This window comes from Hyaena hyaena, unplaced genomic scaffold, assembly GCF_003009895.1.
Source record: "Hyaena hyaena isolate Hyena2069 unplaced genomic scaffold, ASM300989v1 scaffold_392, whole genome shotgun sequence".
Taxonomy (NCBI): Eukaryota; Metazoa; Chordata; class Mammalia; order Carnivora; family Hyaenidae; genus Hyaena; species Hyaena hyaena.
This window is the reverse complement of record NW_024081017.1, coordinates 601,338-619,232: the sequence shown is the minus strand read 5'-3', so window position 1 is coordinate 619,232 and position 17,895 is coordinate 601,338. Positions and strand designations below refer to the sequence as shown.

The 17,895-nt window shown below is 54.1% G+C and overlaps 1 protein-coding gene across 3 annotated transcripts; it reads right to left on the bottom strand.

Annotated features, from left to right (window-relative positions):
- Positions 1-3,881: 3,881 nt before the first annotated feature.
- MRPL4 (mitochondrial ribosomal protein L4) lies at positions 3,882-11,394 on the bottom strand. Of its 3 annotated transcripts, none has more exons than XM_039251039.1 (10): positions 11,079-11,394; positions 10,927-10,993; positions 10,690-10,840; positions 8,048-8,099; positions 6,965-7,082; positions 5,999-6,105; positions 5,806-5,915; positions 5,651-5,727; positions 4,882-4,956; positions 3,882-4,628 (listed from the first exon to the last, which is right to left on the bottom strand). In XM_039251039.1, exons 1-10 carry the CDS (start codon positions 11,133-11,135, stop codon positions 4,534-4,536), a joined length of 909 nt encoding a protein of 302 aa, XP_039106970.1. In that variant the 5' UTR covers positions 11,136-11,394; the 3' UTR covers positions 3,882-4,533. The 3 variants fall into 3 exon arrangements, with proteins under 3 accessions (XP_039106970.1, XP_039106969.1, XP_039106971.1); XM_039251038.1 differs by having other exon boundaries at positions 3,882-4,624; positions 4,884-4,956; positions 11,079-11,224; XM_039251040.1 differs by lacking the exon at positions 4,882-4,956 and having other exon boundaries at positions 3,882-4,624; positions 11,079-11,390.
- Between the last annotated feature and the right edge of the window lie 6,501 nt (positions 11,395-17,895).

Sequence of the window (17,895 nt, the reverse complement as noted above, 5' to 3'; positions counted from 1 at the left end):
CTGTGAGCACAGAGCCCAAGGTAGGTCTCGAACCCACAGACTGTGAGATCATGACCTGAGCCGAAGTTGGACGCTTTACCGACTGGACCACCCAGGCGCCCCAAACTCTTAACCAACTGAGACTCCCAGGCGCCTCTGTACTAAATTTCTTTTTAGAGCTGGCTAATATTGCATTGTATGGAGATACGACATTTTGTTTATCCATTCATCAGCTGATGGACATTTGGGTTGTTTTTCCCTTTTGGCTATGGTGAATCATACTGCTGTGCACGTTCATGTACAAGTGTTGGTGTGAAGATTTTTTCAGTCCTTTGGGGAATATACTTAGATGTGCAACTGCGGGTGGGGGAGCGCCTGGGGGGCTCAGTCAGATAAGCATCTAACTTCAGCTTAGGTCGTGATCTCCAGGTTTGTGAGTTTAAAGCCCCATGTCAGGCTCTGTGCTGACAGCTTGGAACTTGGAGCCTTCAGATTCTGTGTCTCCCTCTCTCTCTGCCCCTCCCCTCTTATGCTCTGTTTCTCTCTCTCTCTCTCTCTCTCTCTCTCAAAACTAACCATGAAAAAAAATTTAAAAAAATTTTTTTAACATTTATTTATTTTTGAGACAGAGAGAGACAGAGCATGAGCCAGGGAGGGGCAGAGAGAGAGAAGGAGACACAGAATCCGAAACAGGCTCCAGGCTCTGAGCTGTCAGCACAGAGCCCCATGCGGGGCTCGAACCCACGGACCGTGAGATCATGACCGGAGCCGAAGTGGGATGTTCAACCGATTGAGCCACCCAGGCGCCCCGAAAAAAAAAAAAAATTTTATGAGTTCTACTTTCTACACATCCTCATCAATACCAATTTCCTGTTTTATGATTACTGTTATTATTACCATCCTAATGGGGTAGGGGGAAGTGATATGTCATTGTGGGTCCCCAGTCCTTCTGATCAGCCCAGCAGACAAGCCCAGCACTGGCAGCGGGGGCGGGGGGAAAGGAGGCGGGGGTGCAATCACGGGACAGCAGGTGTTAAGGGTTGTGGTCAGGTTGCTGAGAGCCCGTGTCATAAGCTGTGACCTTGAGCAAACCCCTTCCCCCGGTTGCACGTCGACAGCCTCAGCTGTAGGATGGGATGGTAGCCCCTACCTCAAAAGGTGGGCGTGGGACCCCAATAATAGCATGTGTGCAGCGTCCGGCGAGCAGCACTGAGCAAGAACGGGTAGTAGCAGCCGCTATGTCTGTTTCATTAGGACTCAGCTCTGAGAATCTCCCCTCCAACTTCCCAGGCAGAAACACACGCTTCCTCTGCGTTCCCACAGATCGGGCTGATCCTGACACCGCATTGCGTCCTCCTCGCAGCCCTGGTGCATGAAGCAGAAATGCGTGTTGTTTACATCTCAGTCAGAACACAACTTCGCTTCCTCTTTCACCCCTTTGTTCTGCGGTGGTGGAATCTTTAATAAGGGAACCCACCCCCTGGCCGAGAGTTCTGCCCAGGACTCCGGCCCGGATCCGTGGCATATTCAGATCTCTGAACTTGACTTGATGTTCGATTGGAGCCCCGGGCCAGGCCTCGCCAGGCTGGAGGCCTCAGTGGAGAAACAGGGTCTGGTGTGTCTGCTGTTGACTCTTCTGTCTGCCTCGGCCCTTCTCACGAGCCTTTGGGTCCCTCCTGCCCAGGTGTGGGAAGAAGGGAACGGGACGGGGCGGCTGGCGGCTTTGGCCTCTTTGGGTGACCCAGTGGTGCGTTAACTTGAATCCACTCCTGGTGGATTTGGTGGGTATGTGTTTGGGGGAGGGGGTGCTCTGAGGCTTTCTTTCCTAGACACCCCTTCGTGTGAGTGGGGACACCTTGGGTCTGGTTGTAGCTCTTCCCCCAACCCCCCCCATTGGGCCTCCATCCTGACCCCCAATAAGCAGACACCCTGAATCCACCATCCAAGCTGCCTGCCGTTCACCTCTAAGTTTCCTAGGAGTCCGATCCCAGCCCCATTGGCTCGATTTTGCTTTCACTTTCTTTCTTTTTAAAAAAATTTTTTTAAATGTTTTATTTACTTCTGAGAGAGAGAGAGAGACAGCGTGAGCAGGGGAGGGTCAGAGAGAGAGGGAGATACAGAATCTGAAACAGGCTCCAGGCTCTGAGCTAGTGGTCAGCACAGAGCCTGACGCGGGGCTCGAACCCACAAACTGTGAGATCATGGCCTGAGCCGGTCAGACGCTCAACCCACTGAGCTACCCAGGCACCCCTTCACTTTCTTTCGTGTGTGTGTGTGTGTGTGTGTGTTTATTTTTGAGAGAGAGCACTCACGAATGTACAAGAGTGGGGGAGAGGCAGAGAGAGAGGAAAACGGGCTCTACGCTGATAGCAGAGAGCCCGAGCAGGGCTTGAACTCACAAACACGTGGATCATGACCTGAGCTGAAGTTGGATGCTTCACCAAGTGAGCCACCCAGGCGCCCCCATCTCTCTCTCTCTAATTAAAAAAAATTTTTTTAATTTTTTTTTTTTTTTTTTTTTTGAGAGAGAGACAGAGACAAAGACAGAGACAGAGCACAAACAGGGAAGAGACCGAGAGAGGGAGACACAACCGAAGCAGGCTCCAGGCTCCGAGTGGTCAGCGCAGAGCTGACAGCGCTCCTGTTAGGTCGTGTTTCTTTTTTTTTTTTTAAAGTTCTTTTTTTTATATTTTTATTTATTTCTAGGAGAGAGAGAGAGACAGTGGGAGCAGGGGAGGGTCAGAGAGAGAGGGAGTCACAGACCGAAACAGGCTTCAGGCTCTGAGCTGGCAGTCAGCACAGAGCCCGACGCAGGGCTCAAACCCACAAACTGCGAGATCATGTGTCAGGTCGTGTTTCTCATGCCCTTTTTCACCCTTGGTCTGCCTGCTGCCATCCAGCGTGCCGCACAGTTTCTGACCCTTCTCTTCACGGTCTGCGTGGGCAGAGGTTGGCCTTGCCGTTGCCTGACTGCCGTGAGGAAGACAACTCCGCAGCCTTACTTCTAGCCTCAACCATCTAGAATAGTCTGGGTGCCGGTAAAGAGCTGGGTCTCGTTCTAAGCCTCGAGGGTCTGCATGGCCGGCCAGAGACGCAGGGAGAGGGAGGTGAACAGTTTGGCTTTGGCCCGAGCAATGTTTTCCCACCCGCCCTCTGCACCCCTTCTTACTACTGGCTCCAAATGGCTTTTTTACTTAGTCAAATCTGGTGCTTTAATGGATCAAAGTTTGTATCCACAGAGGATTTTCAAAGACTGCGTTATGAGCTCTGAAGGCACTCCCCAGAGAGGCATTCCAGAGATGTTTTTGGCCAGGGGCAGCCCAGCCCATGGGTGGTCACTGCAGCCAGGCAGGGCCTGCGCCCGCAGGTGGCAGTTCTGCCTGACTTTGGGATTGCCCGCATTGCAGTCTGCGTTAGGACTGTTAGAAAAAGATGAACAGGGGGAGCAAACATCAGCAGACTCAAGAATTAGGATATCAGTTTGGGGGGCGCCTGGGTGGCTCAGTCGGTTAACTGTCCAACTCAGGTCATGATCTCACGGTGCATGGGTTCGAGCCCCACATCAGGCTCGGAGCCTGAAGCCTGCTTCGGTGTCTCCCTCTGTCTCTGTCCCTTGCCCACTTGCGCTGTCTCTCTCAAAAGTAAGTAAACATTCAAGAAAAGGTGTAGGGGGGTGGTGCCTGGGTGACTCAGTCAGTTAAGTGTCTGACTCTTGGTTTCGGCTCAGGTCATGATCTCATGGTTTGTGGGTTCGAGCCCCACACTGGGCTCTACAGACAGTGTGGAGCCTGCTTCAGATTCTCTCTCTCTGCCCCTCCCCTGCTCATGTTCTCTCTCTCTCAAAATAAATAAAATAAAAAAAAAAATTTTAATATAAAAAAGAAAAAGAATTTGGATACAAGTTTGGTGTTTTCTAAAAAACGTGTTTATTTGCTCATTTATTAACCACATGGATTCAGACTCTGCTTAGGGGAAATCGTGACGACAGCTCAGGTTTGCACTTCCCATTTTTAGACTCAAACCCAAGGCTTGGCATGAAGGACCATGACCAAGGGCACCACAGAGCCCATCAGGGACGTGAATTCGTGGTGACAGTGCTCGGGAATGGGGGACAGCAGTGCTGTTGGCTCCTCGCGTCTGAGTCGTCCTTGGGAAGCTGATTGAAGGTCACTGCCGTCAACAGCCCCGAGGCTGCCCCGGAGGAGAGGTACCCAGCAGCCCGGCCGTTGCACTCAGGAAAGAGCCTGATTTACCAGGTGGAATTATTTACAAAATAATCCGTTTCTCTTCTCGGATTAAAAAATAAAATTTACCTTAAAAATGAAGGAGAAAATTGGGGGCCAGAGTTCAGTCGGGCTCTCTGCCAAGTCACCTCTTCCTGGTAGTGACGGCCGCTCGCCACATGCCCGCCGGCGGCTTGGCCGACTCAGAGCAGCCGCTGGGCGCCGAGCTGTCCAGGAGGGGGGCGGCCCCGCCCTCGAGGGGCACAGGGCTGTGGCTCAGGGGAAGTCTCGGTAGGGCAGGCGGAAGGGGTAGAGGGGCGTGTAGCGCGAGTCATGCCAGAGCAGCTTCTCCTCCAGGAAGGCGACCGTCCGCAGGGTCAGGACCAGGGTCTGGTGTTTGAGCATGCTGTGCACGTTCAGGCCTAGGGGTGAGGGGAGAGGGGTGGTCGAGGCTGGGCTGGCCTACCGCACCCGGGGCCCCTTTTCCTCCCTGTGTTCCCTACTATGGGGGCACCAGCGTCTGGTGTGGGGTCATGACTCTTGCAGTCTAGCGGCTTACTGCTGGCAAGACCCCAGGCAAGGGGGTGTCCCCGGCTCAACTTCTGATCAAGAGCCTCCTGCGTGCCTGGCTCCGCCCTGCGCTTGGGCTGTGCTGCTCACCTCACGCAGGGAGGCACCTACCATGACCGGGGCACTGACCCTGACATTAGGCAGAGCAGATGAATAAACAACGCACTGCGGGAGGCCTGGCCGCCTGCAAGTGGGGAGGGAAAGGGGTGGAGGCGAGCTCAGGGAGGGGATGGGTCAAGTCATGCAGGAGGATGGGAAGAACTTGGGCTTTGACCGGGAGGGAGGCGGACCCCGAGGGCTGTGGGCAGAGGCGGGCGCCCTCTGGTGGCCGCAGGGGAGAACAGAGTGTAGAACGAACCAGGGAAGACATGACCCCGCAGGGCCAGGAGGGAGATGGCGGTGCTGGGTGGGAAGGAGTGGTTGAATTCTGGATTTGTGAGCCGACAGGGGGAGGCAACAGACTGGAGCTGAGGGTGACGGCATGCTCTGGGGCCTGAGCCTCGTGTGCCAGGGTGCCTGTGAGGAACCCCCACCCCCCCAGCACCTGTCAGAATGTAGCCAGATGATGCGCAATCAGGACACAGAGAGAGCCCTCTGGGGGCTGAGTCACTGTGGTGCCGGGTGGGACACGCCCAGGCCGGATGGATCCCACCTCTCAGCCTCTCTGAGTAAGGAGCCCCTCCGTGCCCGGCACCGAGGCCTGAGCTGGGACTGACACAACCTCAGAGCCTTTCTGTAAGGATCGCATTTTCCCGATGCTGGGGGAGGGTGGCCACTGCCCAAGGCCGCCCAGCTACTGAGTGAGTGGCAGGTATAGAACTTGAACTCGCCCATGGACTCTTGGGGCCCCAGGGGGAGAACCAGGGCCCTCGGCTCACCGACGGCCGGGATCAGGTTGAAGGTCTTGAGCCCGGAAGCGGCCGCCACAGCGTTTTGAGGCATGTCCTCGTGTGCTCTGAAACGGAGGCCAGGAGGTGAGCACTGCAGAGGACGGCACCCCCACCCCCACCCCTGCTCTGCCCCGCACCCTCACACGTCCACAAGGAGCACAGAGTCCCCCCAGTGGCGGTAGCGGGCCAGCTCCGTCAGGTACTGGGGGTCCGAGGTCGGCAGCTCCAGGGAGTCTACAATGTGCAGGTCATCCTATTAGGAAGAAAGGATGGTCGGAGCCCCACCACGGCTCAGGCCCCACGGCCCACACCCTAGGACCCCCGCGGCCCCTGTACCTGGGCCAGCTTGACGGTCAGTGCCACCTTGAGGCCCTGCACCCGCACTTTCATGGGCAGCATGTAGTAGTAGCTTGTGGGGCCCCGGGGGCCGTGGGCAATGCCTCCTGCAGAGACAGCGGGGCGCGGACAGGTCAGGGCCCCCGCTGGGCTTGGGGCCAGAAATCTGTCACAGTGGCTGGCGTAGGGAGGCTGCCAGCAGGCAAACAGAACCGACAAAGAGGACGGGGCCTCGGGTAGAGATGGAGACGGGATGCTGTACTGAGCATCACCCGGGACAGGTGACTTTCCCTCACTGGGCCTTGATTTCCTCGACTGTCAAACCCTGAGTGAGGGTCCTCTGCTGGGCCCTGGGAGCGCAGCAGGGAACAAGATGGACAGGATCCCTGGCCTCCTGTCATTCCTATTCAGACACGGGTGCATCGGCAGAGGGAATCAGGGCTGTCTTTCTGGGGCAAGAAAGGAGTTTTTGGGGATGGGAGGCCCAAAGGAAGTCAGGGAGGACTTTCTGGGGGAGGAACAGCCCAAACACATCATGAGGAGAAGAGATGGCCATGGGAGGTGGGAGAGGATGTGGAGGGACAAGGCAGGGGGGAGGGGAGGGGGCCTGCGGGCACCCGTGCCTGGAATGCCAAGGTAGGGAGCTCAGACTTCCCCAAAAGGCTGCAGGAACTGGGAGGTTTAGAAAGAGAGCGCCCCGGGTGTCGTGTGCGGTACAGGCCACGAGAAGTGAAACGGGAGTCAGGCCCAAAAGGGGCTGTGGCCACAGTCTGACGAGAGAGGCTGAGGCCGCAGCGGGCGGGGGCTGGGAAGTGGACTCTCAGGTCTCTGACCCGCACACGGGCAGTGAGGTCCGTGGGCCTGAGTCCTGCTGCCCTGCCCAGGGAGAAGGGACGGGACTGACAAGGTGTCACCCCAGATGTGTGTGCAGAAACACAAGGACCCCCCCTACCCCGCCTCGCTCACCTCCTCGCCAGATCGGGGAGCGGATGCTGCCGTGCCTAGAACGCCCAGTGCCCTTCTGTGGCCAGGGCTTCCGGCCCCCACCCTTCACCTCGGCCCTGGTCTTGGTCTTGGCGTAGCTCTACGGGCACAAAGGGAGGAGAGGGTCAGGCTCCCGAGGCAGACGTCGTCACGGCTTAAAGACAGCAGGCCCGGGAAGACAGCAGCGAGCTGGGCAGACTGGCCTTGGCACTGGGGAGCCCGGCAGGGACACAGAGATTAGGGGCCCGCCGGGACAAGCACACAGCACTGTGGGAGGGAAGGAAGGGCAAGGAAATCAAGAGTTCCCTCGTCCACTCCAGAACGTGAGCCTCTCTGCTGCCTGGCACACAGCAGGTGCTCAGTATTTTCTGAATGATTTTAATGTGGTGGCAACTGAAAGGAAGGTGTGGCGCGGGGGAAGGTGTGTGCCGAGGCTAGAGGAAATCAGGGAGAGGTAGGGGGTGGGGAGACGATGAGGGACTTCCAACGCCAGGCTGAAGACTTCATTTCTAGGACCAGGGTGGACCAGGGAGGAGGACTCACTAGGTCTCGGAGGTAAGTGGACGGGAAACAGAGAGACCCTGATTGATAGCGGCTTCTTCAATGCACTTGACAAAATCTCCAAACTCCTCCCCATTGCTCTGCCGGCCTCTGTGACTGCACTCGCCTCCCTTTTGCTCCTGCCGCAGGACCTTTGCATCTGCTGTTCCCACTACCTCTACCCTAGGGCCACTGCCCCCCTTTACCTAGTTAGCACCTACTACACACCTGAGGTTCAACGTCCCTTTCTCTGGGCCAACTTCACTAATTACGTATTTACTAGTCGATTCGAGTTCACCTCTCCCGACTAGACTACGAGCTTCGTGAGGATAGAGATCTTGCCTATCTTGTTCCCGAGCACGGTGCCTAACGCACTGTGGGTGTTCAGAAAACACCTGGCAAGTAGCCCATCGGTGAATGGTTCAGAAGAGAAGGGAGAAGGCCTGGGTCTAGCAGTCCAGGAACTTCCCTCTGCCTCTCTCCCCGCCCTCCCCCCGCCCGTCCCCCCCCCCGCCGGGCACTCACAATTCTCTTGAAGTTCTTTTGCCAGATGGCAACCTGATGCAAGATATCCATCCTACGGAGAATGAAGAGGACGTGAAAGGTCCACCTCCCACTGAAGTCCTCCCCACCTCACCAGATGCAAACAGGAGCTCCTCCCTTCCGGTTCCAGGGCCCTGTGCCATCCGCCCCCGCCCCCCTCTGGCCACCTCCGGGCCCGTGCCATCTCCATTCTGTGAGATGGGGTCCAGCCTCCGTGCCTTCGTGCTCACTGTTCCCTCCGCCGGAAACGCTCTTCCCCTGGCTGGTCCCTTCCTCAGCCCAAACAGCATCTCTGAGAGAAGCCTCCGTGCTAGGAAGAAAGCTACCTCTTCCTGCTTCTCACAGTACCTTACTCTCTAGTCCTGAGATTCCATTCAGCAGACACTGGCCACGGGTGTGGCTACCGAATGCCCGAACCGTGGCCAGTGCCACATGTTGAAATGACAACGTCTTAGATACAGCAGGTTAAATACAATAAATGATTGTTTCTTCCTATTTTTTTCCCCTAATGCGTCTGCTAGCAAAATGTAAATTCTACGTGTGACTCACATTACGTGGCTACATCGGACGTGACTGCTGGGATTGGCAAACCGAGGCTAGGCGGCCACATCTGGCCCGCTGCCCGTTCCTGTCAATATGTTTTACTGGAACACGACTCCGCTTTTGCTTACAAACTGTCCTGGCTGCTCTTGCGCTACATCAGAGATGAGTGGTTGCCATGGCGACGTTATAGCCGGCAAAGCTCAAAATATTTACTGGCTGGCCCTTCACAGGAGAAGTCTGCTGACCCTGCTCTAGACTGTAAGCAACACTGGCAACCTCAATGCCCATTCCCGGCTGTATTCCCAACAGCTAGCATGGGATCTGGCACGTAGCAGATGCTGCCTAAGTATTTATAGAATAAACAAAATATGTTGTTTTTAATTTCTTTTAAGTTTATTTCTTTGAGAGAGAGAGAGAGACAGCGCATGCGTGCGCCGAGGAGTGGGGAGAGACAGAGAGAGAGAATCCCAAGCAGGCTCTGCCCTGTTAGTGCAGAGCCCAACGCGGGGCTCAACTCACTGACCGTGGGATCTTTTTTTTTTTTTAATTTTTTTTATAGTTTATTTTTTGAGACAGAGAGAGACAGCATGAGTGGGGGAGGGGCAGAGAGAGAGGAAGACACAGAATCTGAAACAGGCTCCAGGCTCTGAGCTGTCAGCACAGAGCCTGATGCAGGGCTCGAACCCATGAACCATGAGATCTGACCTGAGCTGAAGTCGGACGCTTAACCAACTGAGCCACCCAGGCGCCCCTGACTGTGGGATCTTGACCTGAGCAGAGATCAAGAGTCAGATGCTTAACCCACTGAGCCACCCAAGCGCCCCACGTTGTTTTAAATTTAATTTTGTCGCCCTCAACTAGATTGGGACTCTGTATATGGTTTTGGTTTTTTTTTTACATTTTTAAAAAATGTTTATTTATTGTGAAGGAGAGACAGAGCACGAGTGGGGGAGGGGCAGAGAGAGAGGAAGACACACAATCTGAAGCAGGCTCCAGGCTCTGAGCCGGTCAGCACGGAGCCCGACGCGGGGCTCAAACTCACGAGCTGTGAGATCATGACCTGGGCCCAAGTCGGACGCTTCAACGACTAAGCCACCCAGGTGCCCCTCTGTATATGTTGTTTTAATTTCTCTTGTCACCCTCTACTAGATTGGGACTCTGGAAAAGCAGGGGGGCAAACCATACCAATATCAGTAATAGTAACAAATTAACAGCACTTATGGGGCAGATATGATGCACTTCAGAAGCATCATAAACTTTGGCCAGCCAGAACCCAGCCCAAGAAGCTGGTCCACGTAAGGTTGAGATCCTGGCTCTAAATCTTTTTTTTTTTTTTTTTAAGTTTTTAAATGTTTGTTTATTTTTGACAGAAAGACAGAGAGGAGCAGGGGAAGGGAAGGGAAGAGAGAGAGGGAGACAGAATCCGAACCAAGCTCCAGGGTCTGAGCTGTCAGCACAGAGTCGAACATGGGGCTCGAAGTCACGTACTGCAAGATCATGACCTGAGCCAAAGTCGGATGCTCAACCGACTGAGCCACCCAGGTGCCCCTCCTGGCTCTAAATCTTACAAGCTATGTGACACTGAGCAAATTTCTTAACCTGTCTGTGCCCTCAGCTTTCTTATCTACAAAGCAAGAATAACTGACCCTAGGGTTGCTAGGAGGGTCTACTTAACCAAACTGCAAACAGGCTACGCCAGGCACACAGTAAGGGCTTAACCGTCGTCGGTGCTCATTTTTACAAAACTCAATTAACAGCAACGATAATCTATACCTATAGAACTTTTTATGCGCCAGAATTAACCCACCTCGTCATCACAGCAAACTCTTGAGGTTTGACAGAATGGGGACACGGAAACACAAGAGAGGAAGGCAGGAACCTGAACCCAGTCACTCACGCGTCTTAACCCCTCCGGGATGTTACCTCTCAGATCTCAACCTCACACAACTCTGTAGCGGGGAAAATCATCATCCCCTTTTGGCAGGCGGGAGAAACAGAGCCTCGAGCCCAGATCATCCTGATTCCCAAAGCCCCGCGTCGCATCCCTCTGGCACTCAGTCCACCGTTTCACTCCCACTCACCTGGGCGCCGTGGAGAAAACTTCGGGGTGCAGTTCGGCCAGACCCACACGCTCCTGCTGGTAGTCTCGCAGGGACTCCACCCAGGCCTGCACCGGACGCCGGGACGCGGGGACCGGGAGCTCGCACCTGCGCAGCACGGGCGCCTGGGGACCTGAAGCCATTGGGAGGTCAAGGGTCAAGGCCGAGCGTCGGGGCTCCCGGTCGCCGCCCCTCCTAGGGCGACCCTGGCAACCTCACCCGCGCTAACTACTGCCTCTGGCTTCGTCGCCGGCTGCACCGCCTCTTCCGCCAGCGCGTTCAGGCCCTGTGAACGGTGGGCGAGCGTGAGCGACGGCGCCCGGAAGCGCCAACCTTTGTCCTCCCACCCCGCCCCCAGTACCCGGCCTCACCCGGCAGCCGGTGGGCCGAAGCCAGGCCCGCGCCCCGGCCCGTACTAGCTGCAGCATTGTCCCGCAGCTCCCCACGCGGAGAGGTCGCGGCTCCTTCTGGGTGTGCCGGACGCTTGGAGATGACGTCACGCCGGCGACACCGCCCACCCCGCTCGGCTCGGCGCTGGAAAGCTGAGTGCGCCAGAGCGAAGACGGCGGGGCCTGGCCCAGCGTGGGCCTCCACCTCCGCCCCAAGACGAACCCCCAGGCCCCGATTTTCACGCCTGGCCTAAAGGACCCTGTGCGACACCTGAAAATGCGACTTACAGCAAGCAGCCGCGCCTCCTGCACACGCCCAGCCCTTTTTCGGGGTCCCGCCCCCTAAGAGCAGGAATTCAGCCAATGAGACCTCCGTGCTGGAAGGTACCCTCTTCGTTCAGCCAATAAGCGTTAAGCCTGGAAAAGTGGCCCGCCTATGTCTGGGCGGTTCTGGGGCGGGCTCTAAGAGAACACGACCAATAACTGTTACGTTTTTGATGTCGGGCATGCCTTCCATGCTCCTCCGCGTCCCGCGTAGCTTCCTATAATCTCTGAGGTTTTGCGGTTTCCTATAACGAGCTTTTGTGTGTTGAAGTGCAGGACCTTATCTCTCACGGAAAGCACTTAGGACTGAGCCTGGGGGACCGTGCCTCTTCTCTCAGATGCCCCAAACCAGGGGTACGTTCCCCCTCAAACCAAAGGTTAGGTCTGTCTTCTCCACCTCCTAGGCCAGGGTGCTGTCCGCTGTCAGACCGCTCTCCGAAAACAGAGCGAAGTGGGGAGTCCGCAGATCCTGGATCGCCTCCCTCATTGCTCATCCTTACGGAAATTCAAATGTTCATTTTTAGGTTCTTGACCGCTTTCTCCGCGCGACCTCCAGAGGGCGTCACGAACCCCTCACTTCGCTGCCCCGCCAAGTCTGAAACTCCGGGTTGCCAGGGTGGCCTGGATTAGGATCTCAGTGGCCTAGAACGTGGTCTGGGAGCCAACCTCAGTTGCCTCATCTGGAAAATGGAGAGGTCGTGAGACTTCAATGAAATGTTGAAGGTCAAGCCCGCCATGCCTTGCACAAAGTGAACACTTAATGATGATATTATTATTGTTGTTGTTGTTATTGAAGGTAAGTTTTATCATTAAAACAAGGCAAGAGCCAAAGCAGGAGTGAGGTGGAACCCGGAGGACTTGAATGCTATGCTAAAGATGTGGGTGCTTTTTTTTTTATCTTATCTGTATCAGATATTTTTGTGTGATATTAATAAAAACTTACTTTGTATTTCACTGTTTACTCTATTCCTGCTGGAATAATTGTGGGTGTGAATTTAAAACTTCACAACTGTGGCACCTGGGTGGCTCAGTGGGTTAAGCGTCGGACTTTGGCTCAGGTTATGATCTTGAGGTTTGTGGGTTCGAGCCCCGCGTTGGGCTCTGTGCTGACAGCTAGCTCAGAGCCTGGAGCCTGTTTCAGATTCTGTGTCTCCCTCTCTCTCTGACCCTCCCCTGCTCACGCTGTCTCTCTCTCAGAAATAAATAAAACATTAAAAAAAAAAACCAAACACCTCACCTACTTTCTAATTTAAAAAGGTCCTTAAATCCTTTATGTTGTAGAATTCTATTCATTCATTTTATGTTTGCATAGGTAATTCACACACCGGGTAAAGAAAATGTGAACAATTACAACAAAAGTATAACTAGAATGAAATGTCTCCTCCATTCTCTGACTTCTGCCCCTCCCGGTTCCTCTCCCAAAAGCCGCTACTACAACCGTGTGTCTCCTGCCAGAACCAGTTTATGATTTCACAGGCAGATTTACAAGTCTGTCCTGCGCCAGGAAGTTTGGGTTTCATGTAACAAATGATGGAACAGTACTTAGTTGCTTAATGATTTATTAGCCACTTACTGTGTACTGCGTGGGTAAATCCAGCAGACATTAAGATACAGTGCAGTACAGAAGACTGAGGAATCAGAATAGAGGAAGAGAGGTCTACAGGGTCTGTGGAAACCCAGGGGAAGAACTCTTCACCCCGGGGGCCAGGGGTGAAGAGGTGACTTCCCTAAAGCTGTAACCTGAGGGTTAAGGTTTGAGGGTCCATCAGGAGTTTGTCCAGAGGAGAAAAGGTGTTCCAGACTGAAGAAACAGGATTGCAGAGGCCGGAAGTGGGGAGAGAGTGGCTTCGAGGTAGCCGTCTGGACCTTCCTGATGGCAACTCATTCGAGTTGAACCCACCGCAGGGCCTTTGCACTATTGTTCCTTCAGCCCGGAACCTACTTTTCCTAGGTCTTCGCATGGCTCTGTCTCTCACTTCCTTCAATTCTTTGCTCACATGTTACCTCCTCCATGAAGCCTATCCTGACCACCTTATTCAAAACTGCAACCCCCACTCCCGGCCCTTATCCTGTCTTAGTTTTTTTCCACCAGTATTTATCTTCTAACATCCTCTGTAATTTCCTGGGTTTTTATGCTTTTTGCCTGTCTCCCGGATTAGAATATAAACCCCTAGGACAGAAATTTTGCTCTGTCTCCTTCCCTGCTGTAGCCCCAACACCCGAGATAGTGCCTGTAACGCAGCGGAGGCTCAATACATGTTTCTTGAGTGAATTCCTTTGCTCCTCAAACTGTTGCAGGGGTCTTACTGGAAACAGAGAAAGCCCTCCCTTTGTCTCCTGGGTTTCAAGATCTCCATTCCCCCGGATGCTGCAGGCACATAAGGTGCGCGCTCACACACACGCACACACACACACATATATTTACCCAATGACACTGTAGTCACATAGACACAAATTCAAACCTAGGGGGTGTCACTAATTGGCCAGGTATCCCTGGGCAACCAGTTAGCTCTTGCAAGAGTTTGGTCTCCTCATCGTTATAAGCGGGGGCATACACAAACCCTTCTCTACGGAGCCGTGTGAACAGAGTTCTCTTTCCTTCCGTCCCCGCTCCCCTACAGTCTTTCTCCCTCCACACAGACACCTGAATCAGATCACGTCCCCTCTTTGCTCAGAACCCTCTCTCCATGCCTCTCATTTTGCTATAAGCAAAAGCCCAAGTCCCGTGGGCGGCACCTTGCAGGATGTGCTCTCCCTTCCTTCAACCTTCGCCCTTTATCACTCTGCAGTTCAGGCCACACTGGTCTTCTCACCAGAACCTGTCAGCCTGGTGCCAGCCTCAGGTCCTTTGCACTGGTGCTTCCCTCTCCCTGGACCTCTCTTCCTTAAATATCTGCCTGACTCCCTCACCTCCTTTGCATCTTTACTCAAATGTCACTTCCCAGGTGACACTGGGTCTAAAGTCACTGTTCCCTTCCTACCCCACATTCCTCACGTGCCTTCCCACTATCACGGTTTCCAGTAAGTCTACCACATTCTAACAGGTGATATCATGGTCTTTATCATGTTCTTCTTTGTCTTGATTCTTGCCTGCCTCCCCCCACCCCCACCCCGCTAGGACATTGGCTCCTGGAGGACCAGGCCTTTCTTTCTTTCACGGCTGGGCCTCATTGCTAAGAAGCGTGGCAGGCACCCTTATGTTCCCGGTATGTGGTAAGGGAACCAATGTGATGTAGAGAAAGAAGTTCGCACAGGAACCCTCCACCCGCATATTGACTGTGAGCCTTAATGAAAGAGAGGCAATGACCTTGAGACCCGCGTATGGCAAGGCTCAAAGTTTGACCATTTTGGCCCAAGCCTGGGTGGAGGTCAAAGGTTGATGTTTCTAGCCCACCCCTGTGGGTCAAAAGCTCAATTGCAGGTGACCTCTGTCCCCGGTGGCCTGTGGCAAATGTCAGCCTTGCAGCCCCAAGCGGATGTCTGCCGGCCTGGCCACAGGCATGATAGCAACTTAGGGAGCATACACGGGAGGCTGGAGGACCCCAGGCAACCTCTGGCCTTTCCTGGTCCCCTGGGACTGTGCAGAGCATTTCACAAAGGCCAGAGAGAGGTCAAGGATGGAATTTTGGGGGCCACGGTCAGAGAGGAGACGCAGGGCATGGATACAGGCTTGATGAGGGGGCCTGGCCTCCTGGGGAGAGTTGCTCCCTCATCACTGCCAAAACATCTGTTGCGTGTTTGTGTGCAGCTCAGTTTGTGGGTAATCACCAAGCATGAGGAGGAGGTGAGTCTCCCCAGGCAGCAGCACGCCCGCCAGCCCCTGGGGACAGGACGGATTTGCATATAGACATTTCCATTACCTTCAGTTCCCTTCTGTCCAGCCCAGATGGGGAGTGGAGAAGTGGAGCAGAAAAAAAAGGGCTTGAACCCCTGGGCAGGGCACCTGGGCTCTCCAGGCCTCAGTTTCCTCCTCTGTGAAATGGGACTATAATTACTTTTCTTCACATGGTTTGTGGGAGCCGTGGCCTGTGTGCTGTCAGATCATCCGTTCCCTGCTTTGCTGCGCCCCACGGCTCGGGGCTGCCCCTTACATAGTCATGCCCTAGTCCACTGGCTTCTGCTCAGATTTAGCCCAATGGCAGGCACTGAGGGCAGGTCGGAGAGGGCCAGGATTGGGGGGCAGGGTAGTTCTCCCCATCGGCTTCTGGCAGCATCTCCCACTGGATATGGCCTCCCTCTCTGTGAATTTCTAAATAGTCTAACCCTTTCCCCAACTTTGGTGTTTCATCTATATAACCAAGCCCTGTGCTAAATCCCCTCTGTCTGAGATATTTCTAGTTTCCTGTGTAGACCCCGACTGATGTAAAGCAGCCATGAGGCATTTGTGTTTTGTTTGTTTGTTTTAAGATTCAATTTATGTGTACAGTTCTTCAAGCTCCCACAAACATACATAGTCATGTAACCACCATCACAATCAACATACAGAATTGTTTCCACTGTGTCCCCTCTTTTTTTTTTGAACTTTATTAATTTATTTTGAGAGACAGAAAGAGCAAGCAGGGGAGAGGCAGAGAGGGAGAGGGAGAGAGAGAATCCCAAGCAGGCTCAGTGCTGACAGCACAGAGCCCGATGTGGGGCTTGAACTCACCAATCGTGAGATCATGACCTGAGCCGAAACCAAGAGTCGGGCACTTAACGAACTGAACCACTCAGGTGGCCCCCCCTTTTTTTAATGTTTATTTATTTATTTCGAGAAAGAGAGCAGGCCAGGGGCAGAAAGAGAGAGGGAGAGGGAGAATCCCAAGCTGGCTTCACATCTAGTGCAGAGCCCAACGAGGGGCTCGATCTCATGAACTGTGAGATCATGACCTGAGCAGAAACCAAGAGTCGGACGCTTAACTGACTGAGCCACCCAGGGACCCCTCCACTGTGCCCTTTTGTGCCATCCCCAGCTCCTGCCAGCCACGGGTCTGTTCACCACTCGTATAGTTTGGCCTTTTCTAGAATGTCATAGAAATGGAATCATACAGGGGCACCTGGGTGGCTCAGTCGGTTAAGCCTCTGACTTTGGCTCAGGTCATGACCTCACAGTTTGTGGGTTCGAGCCCCACGTCGGGCTCTCTGCTGTCAGCTAGCTCAGAGCCTGGAGCCTGTTTCAGATTCTGTGTCTCCCTCTCTCTCTGATCCTCCCCTGTTCACACTGTCTCTCTCTCTCTCAGAAATAATTAAAAATATTTAAAAAAAAAAAAAAGAAAGAAAGAAATGGAATCATACAGTACGTGGCCTTTTGGGTCTGGCTACTCTTCCCTCCAGATAACACACTGGAGATTCATCTGTGTTGTTATATGTCACTAATTCCTCACCTTGGGAGCCAGTGGTGACAAAGATTATATCCTTTTTTTTTTTAATGTTTTATTTATTTCTGAGAGAGAGAGAGAGAGAGAGCAGGGGAGGGTCAGAGAGAGAGGGAGACACAGAATCTGAAATAGGCTGCAGTCTCTGAACTGGCTGTCAGCACAGAGCCCGATGCGGGGCTCGAACCCATGAACCATGAAATCATGACCTGAGCCGAGGTCGGACGTCCAACCGACTGAGCCCCCCCAGGGGCCCCGACAAAGATTATATCCTTGCGTGGTCTCTCGTGTAAGTGCTGCTCTATGTCTATCCGTTCTCTGGTTGAGGGAGCAGCTGTGAGATTTGGATGAGCTGATATTCACAATGCACTTAGGACAGTAACCGGCATGTTATATATGACTCAGTTCTTATTACTATTCTGGGGGTGGGCCTGCTGAGAAGCTGGCCTCTGACGCTCCCCTCTCCCCTAACTGCCTGCCTCCCCCCTCCAAAGAGAGGGCCCACCCTTCCTAGGTTGGAAGGACTAAGACTCTCCCACCCATCCCCGAAGCTGAGAGTGGGCCGTGAGCCTATGGGTGCGCGAGACGGCTGGAGCTCCACCGCCTGCCAAGATCAGCATCTGGAAGGCTTCTCTGCAGTCGGGGCCCCTTCCCCCAGCGCTGTGGTGACGATGAGAAACTTTGGACCTGTCTCAGACACTTCTCTTCATGCAATTCCTCCTGCCAAAAGCCAAGAGCTGGGGGTTAGGGAGGACGGTGGAGGCCCAGGGAGGCTGGGGATTAAGGAGAAGAATGTTCCACATCTCACCAGCGATGGGATGTGGTCCAGAGTGGTAAGCAAGTGGTAAGCACTGACCTTCTATTTCCACCCACCGGCTCCGGGACGGGGGTCACTGGCTCGGGGCTAGGGCGGGGGCACAGGATGAGAAAGAGGGTGAGGAGTTCTAGTTCAAATCCCACCGCTGCTGCGTGCTTTGGTTTCCTTTAAAATGAGGTGATGAGGAAAAGTCCAAACTATGAAGGCAGTAAATAGATGAGCTTGCCAGGAGTCCACGGGGAGGGAGGGAGGGAGGAATAGGCAGAGCACAGAGGATTTTTAGGGCAGCGAAACTACCCTGTGC

Excerpts from the sequence above, each read along its gene's own strand:
- MRPL4 (XM_039251039.1), bottom strand. The coding sequence starts at position 11,135 with ATGCTGCAGCTAGTACGGGCCGGGGCGCGGGCCTGGCTTCGGCCCACC. Across the intron at positions 7,083-8,047 it reads AAAAGAACTTCAAGAGAATT|AGCTACGCCAAGACCAAGAC; the intron begins GTGAGTGCCCGG and ends TTGTGCCCGTAG. Across the intron at positions 5,728-5,805 it reads TCTGTGCTCCTTGTGGACGT|AGCACACGAGGACATGCCTC; the intron begins GTGAGGGTGCGG and ends CCTCCGTTTCAG.